This window comes from Diorhabda sublineata, chromosome 3 (genome assembly GCF_026230105.1).
Source record: "Diorhabda sublineata isolate icDioSubl1.1 chromosome 3, icDioSubl1.1, whole genome shotgun sequence".
NCBI classification, from domain to species: Eukaryota; Metazoa; Arthropoda; class Insecta; order Coleoptera; family Chrysomelidae; genus Diorhabda; species Diorhabda sublineata.
This window is the reverse complement of record NC_079476.1, coordinates 7,337,621-7,353,269: the sequence shown is the minus strand read 5'-3', so window position 1 is coordinate 7,353,269 and position 15,649 is coordinate 7,337,621. Positions and strand designations below refer to the sequence as shown.

At 29.8% G+C, this 15,649-nt stretch overlaps 1 protein-coding gene across 3 annotated transcripts in view; it reads right to left on the bottom strand.

The window, feature by feature from the left end:
- Positions 1-7,745, bottom strand: part of LOC130441135 (tyrosine-protein kinase Btk29A) — a 62,404-nt gene extending 54,659 nt beyond the window's left edge. Inside the window, exons 1-2 of one of the 3 annotated variants that reach the window (XM_056774685.1) lie at positions 7,286-7,745; positions 6,002-6,146 (exon numbers count right to left, since the gene is read on the bottom strand). Coding sequence is in view for 1 of the 3 variants with exons in the window: in XM_056774683.1 (XP_056630661.1) it covers positions 7,286-7,349 (64 nt within the window). In the remaining 2 variants the exon portion in view is untranslated. The remainder of the gene's footprint in view (positions 1-6,001; positions 6,147-7,285) is intronic. The other 2 variants (XM_056774684.1, XM_056774683.1) reach the window with 2 other exon arrangements.
- Between the last annotated feature and the right edge of the window lie 7,904 nt (positions 7,746-15,649).

The window sequence follows — 15,649 nt, the reverse complement described above, 5'->3', positions numbered from 1 at the left end:
TAAATTTCGTATCCAAACATCTGCTGGAAAAGTTCTTGCTTAAGTTTTTTGGGATTGTCATGGAGTAATAATGATTGATTTTTTGGATAAGGGTAGAACAATAACTGAAGATTACTATTCGACGTTACTGACCACTCAACGGGAAAAAATTAAAGAGAAAAGACGCGAAAGCTATCCAAAGGTGTTTTGTTTTTGCAGGACAACGCCCCTGTACACAAATCTAATGTTGCCATGCAATAAAATTCGTGATTTAGGGTTTGAATTACTAGAGCACCCCTCTTATTCACCAGATTTGGCTCTGTCCGACTATCATCTCTTTTCTCAACTGTAAGAAATAAAATATTTTGACAATGAAATTTTCTTTGATTCTATAGTAGGCTAATGATTTTTTAATACATCCTCGTATAGTAAGTTATTTGTATTGAACTAAAAAATATTTCTTACGATATAATTTATATGTTAGAACAACGTATTCCGTTCCGTTTTTCTATAGGAACGAATATTTTCAGCCTCATTTTTAGATGTATCTGCATCATCAAGCAGTGATATTTAATTCTGTTTCAATATTCTCTTTAATCGCTTCATTAAAAAATTCCGTTTTATAGCGAGGATCTAGATATGTTGCTATTGTGAAGAATTGTTTGAGCGAATGTCGCCAAATCTTGAATTTAATTAGTCGATGGTACATTTCATTATACTATATAAAATTTTCATTCGTATCTTGTGTGTGTATAAGTGGAATTCCTGTACCACTTTTTTGTGAAACTTCTAAAACCACAAACAGAAATATTCCAACTACTTTCGTTCCTGAAATACAAGGCGAAACCAAAAATGTTCACTTTTGGAGATGTTCTTATTCCTCAGGTCCTGTATAATATAGAAAAAAATGAAAACTGCTTATAATAGATATGTTTACATAAAATTCAATGACGTATTTAAAAATTTTTTTAGAGCACTGTTTGTAATATTGGGTATTGGTATTTTTTAAATGGAATACCTTGTATGTTTTAACGAAAAATTTTGCAATTTTTTTTCCTGAATACATTGATGTATGACGACCTAATCTTCAATAAATTTCAGCTTCAAAATTCCGAAAAATCCATATTTATATTTATTTAATAGTAGGCCATGAATTCTTATATACTCCACTGACTTTTATGTAAAAATATCTATTATAAGCAGTTTTAATTTTTTTTTCCATCTTATAGAAGACCTGAGAAATAATAACGTCTCCAAAAGTGAACATTTTTGGTTTCGCCTTCTATTTCAGGAACAAAAGTAGTTGGAATATTTCTGTTTGTGGCTTTAGAAGTATCACGAAAAAATGATACAGGGACGCGAAAACCGCATGTCTGTTTCTTTAATAATAGCTGAGGATACAGAGCAGTCTCAATCAAAATGGGACACTGTGTACTGCATCATGAAAAAATTTAAAAAATCAGCTATGTAAACACTAGCCAATTAAAATGTCAATGGTCAATTTCACAAATTACCCTGTAAATTAATAAAGATGAGGATTTGACACTTTATAGTAGTCAAATGATGTACCCCCTGAAAGGTATTATACATACGGTAGAGTTCCTCATGATTCACCCTGTATATGTGATGGGTCATCCAGGACAAAACAATATTCCTATTTAAAGCAGTAATTCTTAAGAAAGAAATACCAACGACCACCATCCATTTTTGACATTTGACAAGTATACAAAAATACTGACTGATCATTATTTTTGAACCCATTAATAATTTTATAAGTTCATAAGTTTATGCTAGTTCATATGGCAAGTCTGTCGTGTTGGTCGTTGAAAAAGTATTGTGTACAACACTTATGGAAACAGGATGTTGTGACTTCAATAAATACCCATCTTTTTAATTTAGCTATTAGGTGTATAGAACACCATTACTAGACCTAATACACTTCTTCGTACTGATACAATTGGAGAGGTGTTTCACTTTTCTGCATTTAGTCCAACTTCAAATTTCCTTTTGTTTGATTATGAATTCAGAAATGGAAAAAATGGATAAGATGTGATATTTTTCACTTACACAAGAGTTCTTATTGTCACACCTAATATCTAGAAATAATGCAAAGTAGTACCAAAAACCAAATTGGGTATCAAGGATATATTCTTGAGGTGTTATGGGTTCATTCAGTCCATCAAGTTCAGTTATTTGAATAGTCATCAAAGCATTTTCGTCACTGTATAAAAATACTCGAAATCATTGACATTAAATGTCAGTAATATTGAGCCCATGGAAAAATATTTGTCAACTATAATAAAATCGTGATTGTCCTACTTCCTTCCTTCATACAGTTACTGACTGAAAATATTTATTTCTAGTAAATAACATAGTACTAATATTACTGCTTTTCAAATTGAAAATTTATACAGATTACTTTCAACATTATTGCTTTACACTTTAATAAATTTTATGTGTGATAAATCTTGTGGAACAGGTTTATCGCCGAAAACTATTTTAAGTGTTTATGTTTTATGATGGATTATGATTAAACACGATTTATTGAAGTGGTTTTCAATTTTTTTATTGAAGAATGTAGTAAAATGAATACTGGGTGATACTTCAAATACCCACTAAATATTATACATCAGCAAAAAATTTTTTTATTGCAGAATTTACACATTAGACCAGGGCAGAAGTGATCGAAAATAATAAAAAGGGAAAAAAATGTTGTAGTAGAATGAAACCCATTAGAAAAGGCATAGAATATAAAAAGAATGAAGAGAAAAATAAATTATGGGCGATCTGAGTTCGGGAAGTGGGTGGGGGTGAGTTTTTAAGGGTAAAAAATGTTTTTTTTTATTTCCGCCAAAACTATAAGTTCTACAGAAAAAAGTTGTATCGTAAAGTTGAAGGTAATCAAAAGATCTACAACTATTGTTCTTACACATATTGCACATAACCTCAAAATTTATTTGAAAAATTGAAAAAACCATATTTTTGGTTTTTTATTTATACCTTTAAAATTTTGTACTAAATTATACAATTATACAAAATATTCGATTTTTTTGAAAAGTTGGTGGGTTTTTGATTTGGTGAAATGTCTACTTTCTAATGGTATAAAAAAATTTACAATACTCTAGAAAATTTCTTAGAAAATGCAAAAAAACGAAAAAAGCTAGAAGCTGAAATTTTTTTTCGTTATTATGGACAATTTTGAGTTATTTATTTAAATGTACACTTTAATCACTCGAAAAATGTAACACGGTTTAAAATGCACAAATTTATGGTCAAATTATCATGGTTCTGAAAAATGCTCCAATGTGGAAGAAAAAAACTACAAGAGAGATGATGATTCAGATGAAAGACTAGATGAAGAACCAACGCAGACTAGAAATAATATTGGAGACAAAAATGGAGATGGTCTTGAAGATTTCGATGGTGTACTGGAATCGGGAATGGTTTGTCGAATCTAACAATTAAGAAATGCCATTGAAGAGACAAAAGCTTATGGATAAGTAATTACAATTCAAGATAAGGATATTCTAAATAACAAGAGATTAATAGATTTAAAAATATTATGATGAATAAAGTAATCAGTACAAAGTAAGTAAATTCAACAGTATTACTTACATTTATGAATGGCATTATGGCACATAAATGTAATAAGAATTTAATAAATTTACTTTTTTACTGAAAACAATGGCAGCAGTCTCACTTTTTACATGAAATCCCCTTTAAATCCTAACTTTAATATTTACCACAACTATTTCCCCATGTTTTTTGCAATCTTTATGTTTTATCAATATAAGATGGAATCTTATATTTTTTGAGTAATTAAAGTGCAAATTTAAATAAATATTTCAAAATTGCCTATAATGACGATTTCAGATTCGAGCTTTTTGCGTTTTTTTGTATTTTCTAAGAAATTTTCTGGAATATTGTAAATTTTTCTCATGCCAACAGAAAGTAAACATTTCAAGGAACAAAAAACCCACAAACTTGTTACAAAAATTGAATATTTTGACGTGAGATTTTTCGATTGAAAATTACGGTACTTTTGAGGTTATGTGTAAAAAAGTAACAATAGTTGTAGATCTTTTGTATACCTACAACTTTATCATTTAACTTTTTTCTGTAGAACTAGTTTTGGCGGTAATAAAAAAAAACATTTTTTACCCTTAAAAACTCACCTCACCCACTTCCCGAACTCGAATTGCCCGTGATTTATTTTCATTCTCTTCATTTTTTTTATATTCTCTGCCTTTTCTAATAGGTTTCATAAATCTATAATTGGTCAAAAATTATCGACCCTGGTGTACATTATATTTGAACAGTTTTGATACTCAACTACTTTTCTACTAGTAAGATTCGTTTTTCAGAGAAGTTCCCTTTTCATTTGTGTGAACAAGAAAGGCCGATCCTCACTATGATGCAGGTCACAAATTGTTCTTGCTTTGATAAAATATTATGAAGTAAGAAAAATGTGTGTACATTCACACTCGAATCCCTTCCCAAGTATAAATGCACACATATATTTTTTGCTTGATACTGGCATACGCAAACAATTCAGTAATCCTTTCAAAATCGGAAAACGAGCTTAAGGAAACCTGCAGAGCCTTCATAGAAACTGCAGAGGCAATGAAGATAAGTTAAAGTTCATGATAATGACAACACCACAAAGGAAAAGAGCAACGAGAAGTTTGTCAATACAACTGAACAAAAAAATACAATGCTTTTAGAACAGGTTTCAAAGTTATGTATATATTGGGGTGGTTATCAAGAACGACGTAAACAGTTGGGAGCGCTGAACATGATAATGTAATCCCAAAAAATCTCCAGAACAACAAAACAATAATAAGACCAACAGTGAGTTACAGAGGCGAAACATGGATTCCTAACAAAACCGAGAAAGAGAAGTTAGATATATGGGAAAGAAAAATACTCTGGTTACTAGTAGGTAAAACAGAGAGAGAGTTATGGCTGAGGAGAACAAATAATGAAATAAGGAATCTATTTGGAGAAGCAGAACTCAGTAAAATAATAAGATCCATACAGGGAATACCAGATTTTAGAAGAACAAAAAAATGATGGACATAGAACAAGGAGAAACAAGAAAAAAAGGAATACCAAGGAAAAGATGGTATCCAAAGGTGATGGAAGACCTAAGAGAGAAAGAGAGAGAGAGAGAGAGAGAAAGAGAGAGGAATTCAGGACTGGAAAACGAAAGCAGAAAAGAGAATAGTGTGGAAAGGAATCACTTCCATGCTATGAGCATAAAAGGCCTGCATGAAGTACCTATTCATAATATTTTATCAAACTGAAGTTGGACGAGAACAAACAGTGAATGGCATTACAGTGAGGATTGAACTTAAGTGTTATTAGTAAATGACTCTATTGAATTCTTTTTGACATGTTAATATTTGAATTGTTTTTTGTGCATCCACAAGTGTGGTTTTATCAAAACAAAATTTTGGAAACAAATATTCACTTCAACACCAGATACATGCTAATAAAGTTTATCAAAAAAATAATAGTCATGCAGAAACATAAAATAATAATAAAAAAATAAACGAAGTGTAAAATGAAATACCATTTCTTAATCATATAATGAACATGTACTAGAAAAAACCAGAGAAATTATTTGCAAACTTAATCATTTACCTAAATAATTAGCTTTGCATTAATTACCCTACACAGTGGTTAATACCAGTATTTTTTCTCACATATTATCTGAGATTATTAAACAGTAGTTATATAGTTTTCTCATATATCAATCTATATTTATACGTAATACTTGAAATTTGGTTTTTAATTATGTATCATGTTCAATATACTATTTAATGGTATAGCTTTTATTTTTGTATCATTATGTATTCAAAATATATATCATAGTTTGGCTACATTCGTATCAAGTGGGCATTATAAAAGAAAATAGTGCAATTTCTACAAAGGAATCAGGCTAACAAAGGTAGATACATAAACAAAACGAATAATTAAAGAAGACAACAACATATCCCAAATAAAAAATGTTTCTTACTGTTTCCACTGAATACAATTCAGAAATTTAACCAGATACAACAACTTCTTTTCTTTCAACTGCAAAAATACTTGCAATAAAAGAAGCAATAATTCTTCTTCAGTCAACTGGCACCCACATCAACATAAACAGTCTTCTCTGCCTGCTTAAACCAATGAGTAATCAAACATTTTAACAATAACAATATAAAACTAACAATGTTTCAAAAGTTATAAAAAATAATGTGAATTCACTAAAATATGGTGACTATTAATATATTTCATAATATTATAGAAAAAAAAACATCTTTTCTAACATTGAGTTAAGTATCTAAAAAATTATTGTATTAAATACATGCTGTTTTATTTATAAACTTATTTGAAAAGTTTCACAAGTCTGTCAAAATAATTCATTGTTGTTTAGAAGGCAGGACTTTAGTTTATGGACCATCAAATTATGTTTGAGAATTTCATTTCACTGATAATTGATATTAATAAATCAATATAAACTTCCATTTTCTTGATTGGGTGTTAAATCAGCAGCCATATTCAAGAAGAATTATTATGAATTTGCCCACAGCATCCACATTCAACTCAAGAATTTTTTTATTCTGTATCTGTTTAGTCCCTACTTCTCTTTAATATATTATGACTAAACTTTTGATAAAACTTATTTATCAATATCTATTAACTCTCAAACATAATTTGGGTCTATAATCAAAGTTTAGTGGTTGGACTTGAGTGATATTATGAGCATCTCAAAATCATAAATACATTATATCCTAAGACATGTTTAATCCTATCAATAAAAAAGTGCATTCACTTACTCTGAACCAAGAATTTTATTGCAAATTTCACAAGAATTATAAAATTCAGTACTTACATTGGCAAAAATTTAGTATCAATTGTACTTAATCTACCAATTTATGTCAAAAATGAATCCCTATAAGTATTCCTACAACCTAATTAATTATAAAAAGATAAAATTATATATGTAACCAAGGTCATTACTGAACATTTGAAATTTAATTTAATATTGATTGATATTGAAAAAACACTACCTGCAGGTAATGATTCTTACACTAAAGGGAAGTCTTTAAGCACTATTCTACTATATTTTGTATATTCTTAATCCATATTTCGCAGAATTTTTATTAATTAGTGAAAGTAATAGAATAATTATAAAACTTAATGTATTACCTCTGATCATATAAATATTAAAATGGAATAACAGAAAGCAACTTCTTATGAATGCATAATTACTTTACGCATAAATTAAGATATGTTAAAGGAATGAAATACTCACCAGATGATTTTCGTTGTAATTTGGGAAAAAGTGGGTTTTTTTTCATGTAGATTGAATATAGCATATCGCTATTTTTTACACTGTCACAAAAATATTTTCCTTGAATGATCCCATATAGGTTATAACCAAATAATTTTTGTGTACCATATTAATTAAACTGGATTATTTTTTCCGAAATAGTTGAAAACGAACTGCTTTGGCCGAATTATTTTTCTTAGAAAATTGGGTTGGTACGTAGATATATCGATCTCTTTTGTACAGTTAAGGGTTGAACACAGTAACTTTACTGCTTTGCTGTCATTGAATATCACAAAACACTTCAGATGCTATTAAAATAAATCAGTTGTCAATTGTCATTGGTTTATTTTCGCGTACACACAGTAGTTTCTATTTGTCTAATCAAGAGAAGAAGATCTAATGCTGCTAAGGTAGTTGTAGTAGTTAAAATACACCGTGGGAAATTCTAAATTTTTGTATATTATAAGTCCTTATGAGATAATTACTCTTAAAATTTGATCACTTATAATCCGAGATAAATTCAATCAAAAATTGAAGATTTAACACCGATTGTATACGTTCTCTGCAGTTATATACCAATTACTTAGAAATAAAGAGAGTTACTAAGTCTTTTAATGGATTTAGCTGGAATTGAAAAAAAATTGATTATTGTCTAGTTATTTATAAATAACGGAATAAAGTTCAGCAATTATTAATTAAAAAGTATATACATACATATATCTACGGAATCAGACGAGAGCAATTTGGCAACGCTGTACAAAAGTTTAAATATGATTTGCGCGGTAAATCAAATGGGTTATTAAATATATATTTAAAACGGATAGAAAATTTTTAAATTTAACTAATGTAAAAAATTATAGTATAATCTTTTCTATAAATAGAAAGATAACGCAGCATAAAATTTTACTGAATTCTCCGAAATTCAAGTTTAGAAGTATTAAATAATTTAAATGTTATAGGACATAATTTTTTAATAACATTTATTTTTGTCTTTTAACAATTGATCAGTATATACTTAATTCTAGTGACTTCTTTGAACAAATTAGAATAAAGATTCAATTGAATTTCAAGTAGAAGTAGAAGAATATTGTTAAATTATATTAATTATTAATATAATTTTTATATTATACATATAATAAAACTCAAACATATTGATACTCCGATTTAAAAATATAGATTGGGGGACTGGTACTGGTTATAATTTTTAAAAAATGATTTTTTTTTCCATTTTTCAAATCCTTTCATTTTCATAGCGAGATTTGGTGTTCTACAAGCAGTTTGGAACGATCTATAGCTGCTCTTCTAACTAAACGCATTTTGCTCGAAATGACATTTTTTAATCTGCGCTGTGTTATACTTTGTAACCAATCGACAGTTTTTTTTTTATTCTTTGTGTGCTTTATTTGATTTTTTAGGTTATATTTTACCGTAATTTACCAGAAAATTGTAAAAAAATGAAAAAAACATTTGCCATGGAAATAAAGTGAAAAAAATAGTTATTTTCCTAACAAGTGCGGAAAGTGATACTTTCCCGCACGCGATCGCAATTGTCCCCCCGAACGACGCGGAGCGGAGTTCGGGCAAGCGGTCAAGTGCGGGAAAAACACTTAGTTAGGAACATTATTTTTTCTACGTATATACAAAAAAAGTATACCAACCCATTTTTCTAAAATTATTTTATTCCAACACACATAATAATATACAAAACTTTAACTAAAAACTACTAATTATTATAAATAATAGTATTGAAAACATAATTTGTTGTATTATGTAGACTAGTAAGAATTGCCGGTCCAGTGGAATTATTTGGTTTCAACTGGAAGGTAGATGACGTCGGTGAGGATGGCATCGGTTGCAGGTCGCATAAAGATGACGATGACGGCAACAGTTTTAAGTCATTTGTAGAACAGAGAAACTTTTTACCATCGAATAGCGGGACCATAATGTATTAGATTTCAAAACCTTACTTAGGTCTGACAAGTACGCCAGAAATACCTCTTCCTTATAAGTTTTGGCCCCTTTCTCCTTATACCATGTAACAAAATGGTCGTATTGCTTCTCATACCTTAGTTTGGATTTGGCAGGTAACAGCTCGGAATTAGTTTCAGTTGCAGCCTTCAAAATGGCTTCGGAAAGTTCTTCGTCGGATGAATCCATTAATATTATTGTATCGGATTCGGTTTAATGTGGTTTAATTTAGAAGAAGATTGTTCTTATTCGGTCACTTCCAAGACGTTTTGAACAACTTTGACGTTTTAGTAACAATTACACGCTTGGGTTGTCATACCAACTGATATCAAACCCGGGTGGTTTGATAGTTGTTTCTCCTTTGAGGACACTTTCAAAACTAAAATGCGTGCGGGAAAGTGGGTTAAAACGCACGGTCGTAGAAAAAGATAATTTTACTCATTTCTTCTTAACAATCGCCATTTGATTTGTTTTTTTTTTTAAATTTTTATTCAAAGGTGGTGAATTACGATATAAGCTACCTTCCTCTTTAAGAAGCTTTTTGAATTTTTTGTTTTAGATTCACCAAATTCGAGATTATCTTGACGCAGTGGAAGGCTACCATTTTCGCAGTATCAACTTTGGCGAACACTATAAAATGATAGAAGTGATAGTAGGAAAAAAATTTTTTGCAACACTTTTATATCAAAAAGTTTTATATGGAATTATAATAAATAAACAATAAAAAAAATATTTAATTGTGCGTCATTTTTTACCCTTATAACCGGTACTAGTCCCATACGGAATTCTAGTTAAAATATTGAATATCACAGTTCATTATTGACAATTCCAACGCCGCCACCCTTTTTCAACACATTTCGACGAATACTTTTTCATACATAGATGATTTTCCTTATTATTTTAACTTGTTAGATCTAAATTCTTCATCTGTTCTGATTCTTGATATAATATACAGTATTTTGTTTCTTATTATTCTATAAAACTCCATCAACTTCTCATTGGCCTCTTTCTTAGCCAATAGATAATGGTAAAATGCGAAAAATCTGGAGTAATCTTTTCTGTCGAAAGGTTTTTTCTCTGCCTTTCCCTTTTGGAATGAATCACATATTTCATCAAACTAGGGTAGATTTAAGTGTTGAAAACCTCGTCTATTTAAATGTCCCAATCTAAAATGCCACGGATCACTGCGCTTTTCTGTTGGAAAACAACTCTTTGTTTCTTGGTCAAGTTTGAAACTAAACACAAATAGGTTCTCCTACTCTTCATTAGTTCTAGTTTCATCATTATTTTTGCGACTAAAAAATTTCACGCAAATCCATACGCCTTGATGGAACAACAAATTATGAACAAATGGTTTTTTCGGTTCGGACAATTTGTTTTATGGAAATATGGCCCATTTCAAGAAGATAAGGTCTCTTGACATTTTTCCGTATTTCGATTTTTACTAACTTTCGAGGTTCATAACTTTTGAGAAACTGACATTGCTTAAAATTCGTACTTGTTATTTGAACCTTACTCTACAAATTGGTATACTCGATATTAGTGCAGTTCGGAAAAATGACAAGAGACTTCATATTTGCATAAGAAAAATTGTCCGAACCGAATAAACCATTTGTTCATAAACAATTGCGATTTAAACAAAATGTAGCAGTTTTTCGCAAAAACGTCGGGCATATTTGTATTCAGAGGCAAAACGTCGGGCATATTTGGATTCAGTGGCTTAAAATACATAAGAATATCACTGTTTTATCCTTGGCCCTATGATTTCATACGGCAGTGTTGACCGCCTTCCTGCATAAAATTAACTAAGTGTCCTTGGATTCATGCCCCTGTGGCGAAAAATAAGACATATCCCACATTATATCTATCTCCGTGCAAGAAATAGTGTTTAAATTTCCAAGTAGTGAAAATATAAAACTTATATCAAAATTTTTAAGTTTTTCAAACATCAAAATATAATCCTAGAACTTGGTCACTATTAGCAAGTCTACAGTGTACGAGGATATATTGAAAAATTCTTAGCCTACTACAGAATAAAAAAAAAATTTCAATGTCAAAATATTTTATTACTCAACATATTTTCCTCTAAATTGGATACAGACCTTTCAAAAAAAAAGTTTCTTCTTGCTCTGCAAACCAGACCTCCACAGCTTTTATTACCTCCTCGTTGGAAGAAAATTTACGGACTTTTAGACTTTTTTTCAGTTGAGGAAAGAAATGATAGGCGGACGGAGCAAAATCTAGTGAATAAGGGGGGTGTTCCAGTAATTCAAACCCTAAATCGCAAATTTTTTGCATGGCAGCATGAGATTTGTGTGCAGGGGCGTTGTCCTGCAAAAACAAAACACCTTTGGATAGCTTTCCACGTGTTTTCTCTTTAATTTTTTCCCGTAGAGTGGTCAGTAATGTCGAATTGAAATCTCCAGTTATTGTTCTACCCTTATCCAAGAAATCAATCATAATTATTCCATGGCAATTCCAAAAAACTGAAGCAAGAACTTTTCTAGTAGATTATTGGACACGAAACTTAGGTCTTGGAGAACCAGAGTGTCGCCATTCCATCGATTGTTGCTTTCTTTCTGGATCGTAGAAATTTGCCCGCTTGCACGCTTTTGGTCAACATTCAAACATTTGGGGATCCATTTTGCAGCAATTTTTCTCATGTCCAAATTGCCGTGAACTATATGGTGAACGAAATATTCAGTTAGGTCTCCAGGGGTTCGGTTTGCATACAAATTATGGATTTCTTAGTTTCAAGCACATATATTTTTGCAGTGCGTATATCTAATTGTTTGACAATATTTTACTATGACAACTACATTAAGTATATAATATAATATAATTTATAATGATTCGATTTCCTTTTAACGAATATTTTCTCGCATAAGATATTCATATTTTTAAATGTATTTATAAAAAAATAACTTTATAAAATGAGGTATCTCCGCCTATGGTATATTAAACAAAATAGTCGGCAAGGATTTTTATAATCTGCAATTGATATTGGAAAAACTATATGTATCACTAGTACTATTTTTAACATACGATACAGAGAAAACATAGTTATTTTCTACCTGAAATTTCTATAACATTTCTAAATTGCCAAGTTCTGTAGGGTAATTTTTAATTCTTTTCCAAAAAGGGTATTTTGTTTTTGATTTTACAACAATATATTTGTCACCCTTCACGTTTTATATCGATTTATTTATAATACGTTTTATATTGATAGAAAAAGTTTAAATAAAATAACGATGAAATGCATTTACTCACAGTTAAGAAATATTCGCAGACAAGATGCAGGAAAACGATTCTATGTACAAAAGAAGTCCTAACACCTACGTTTTAACACTGAAGGGAATGTTAGCAAGAATACCTTATGAAACTGGTATCAATGGTATTATCATGGAACAATTGAAGCTCCAAGTGAATAAAATTAAAGAACTTGATCGCCACTGTGTATTAATAATTGATGAAGTTTTTCTGCCTAAAGAACTGTACTCCAGAAGCAGTTTACTCCCAACGAGGGAAGCATCATTTAATAGAAGTGGAGGACGAAGAGATGTATTTGGTGGAATCAAAATTTTTCTTTGTTTATTATCGAAGGCTGATTTATTTTACTATTTGATTGATTAATGTTTACAGAGAGAATAATTATTTTTGTTTTTCAAAATATTTGTTTATTTGTCACCTACGCCATTGCCCTTAGGTGGACAATACATTGTGCTGATTAAGAACTTATTTTATTATAGAATTGCTTAGTTTGTGTTTACTGAAAGATTATTTAATTCACGATTGTAATAAAAAATATCAGTCTTGTAATTGAAGTTGTTGGTAGAATTTATGTTAGATATAAAGTTAGTTTTTAAAAACACAGTTCCAGTAAATTAAAAGTTAAGTTTTTGATATTTGATTGATTAATGTTTACAGAGAGAATATTTATTTTTGTTTTTCAAAATATTTGTTTATTTTTCTTTAAAACGCTGTATTATGTGTAATTGCTTTATTTTCTTGTTTTGATTTTGATAAAATTTATAAATTGTTTATGAGTTCTGGAGACTTTTCTTTGTATATATCTCTTGATAAATCCCAAAATGATATAATTTTACTATTTCTTGTTAGTATTTATTTACAATTAGACTTTTCAATTTTTTTTGTTACAAAAATCTGTAATTTGTTAAATCTTATTTTAGCAGTGATATTCTAATCATGTCTACCAATTTTTCTGGTTTAATTGAAAATGTATAAGTATGAATAAATATTATTTTGTAAATTCTTAGGTGTTTTTTATCGTGAATTCAGAAGTGGATGGAAATGAAGAACACAAAATACAGTAGATATTCTTTGTTATAAATTTAAATGAACCGCGAAAATAGATTAGTTCTGCCACCTACCATCGAGGGCACTGGCATCGAAAATCCGCCATGTTGTTTCCACTGAATACCAGCTTAGTTTGCATTTCTTCTTAAGGTATGTTCTGTGCGTTTGATGGAGTAAACGATAAACACAAACACGTGATAAAGTTCAATTTGGCATTGAATATATTTCAATTATACTGTAAATTTACTAAGAAAATATGTAAAATATAATACACTTTATAAAATTATTGTTTAAAGAATGTAAAAATAATTTCACAATACAAATGCTCGATTTTATCTAATTACAAGAAAATATCTGGCAAAGAAATTTTTGGCATTAACATATCTGTTATATCCTCCTTCAGGGTTTTTAGGCGATAAGCCAAATTTTCTATCCTACTTATATGCATGGACATATCACACCCTTTTTCGTAAGAATAATTAAAAAAATCTTGCAAAATACTACATTTGTGTTGTTCAGTATTTTTTCTTAACATTAAACATAATTTTTCATACATTTCACATGAGGTGTTGCAGTTAATAACATGCATAAGTACCTTCTTATTTATTGTGCCAATAAGTATCCTTTCTGCACGAGCATCGTTCTTGATCCATAGCTTCTTTTTCTTATCATCTGTAATAACTTACATACTTACTAATAACTAACATACTTTTTTTCACCCTGCACAATTCCAATCAAACAGTTTGCTTTCAGGATGACTTTTATCTGGAAATTCTACACTATACGTCGCTTAGCTTTTCATCATTTGCAAATTTCTTCACTGCTTACCCTGCAATCACCTTCTATGGCTTCACTTCCTGGTTCCTGGCTTTACTTTAGGTTTTCTTCTTGCCCCTCAGACTTTCTAGGGCTCAAACGTTCCAAAAATCTTTCTGCTTCAGTTGTGGTTTTTAAAATTTGTCCTGGTTCATCTGTTCAACGATTCAGCCCTGAACTGGGACCTGAGCTCATAACCTGTTGAGTTTTTATTTTATTTTATTGTAATATTTCTTGAACCTTAAAACCAGCATCCAAATAAAATAACCAGTACTTGTATACAGGAACTAATGTTAAAGAATAAATCCATTAACAAATAAATGAAAAATTGAAATATGGTATTACATCTTTAGCTTAAAAAAACATATCTCTTAAAAAACGTGCTCCTAGAATTTATGATCTTCAGCTTCTTGCTCTAACCTCTTTTAACCTTCAAAATCCAAGTACAATATTTTTCTGTGCTGCCATCTATTATCAGGTTTCACAACTTTATCTTCACCTTTATTTTATATATTTATAAAAATTTCCATTTTCTAACAAATAAATTATTTTTCAATTATTTTAAAAATAAAGGAAAAAAATATTCAATCCACTTACCTTTCATAATATTTAGATTTCACTCTAAATTCTTTGTAACAAGTGGAACGATAACCTATTACTGTAGAAAAATATATTATTCAATTTATACTATCAGATTATTTCATTTTTTTTACTTAGTTATCGTTTTTTATTTTCTTCCATCTCAATTATTTTCGGTGCTCAGGGCATCGTGAATAATCCAGTTTTAAGAGGGGTCGCATAAGAATTACATGAAAAAGCGCGCGAAAGTCAGTCAGTGATTTATAATATTCTGTGAAGACGTAAAGACGACGGATCGCTTGAATCCAAAACTTGTGTAGATAAACCATTATTTTATTTTGTTACGTTTTTATCTCTAGTTCTTTTTTTAACTTAACATTGTTAACGTTTATTTTTGCATGTTATAAACTTTTCAACTAACTCGACAAAATGTTTTATTCCGAAATAACCTAGACAACACGACCTAAATTAGAATCCTACCTTACTTGGTCATTCCAATTTTCAGGCAATACAACATCTCGATACTTATGATAATGCTTGCGAGAAGATAGATAAGTTTTGCAAAAAAGCTAAATATCTTCATTAAATTTCTTTACTTACGAGACAAAATAAAACATGTGGTCAACTGAAAAAATAGTTGACACTAACATGGGATGCCTAATATGA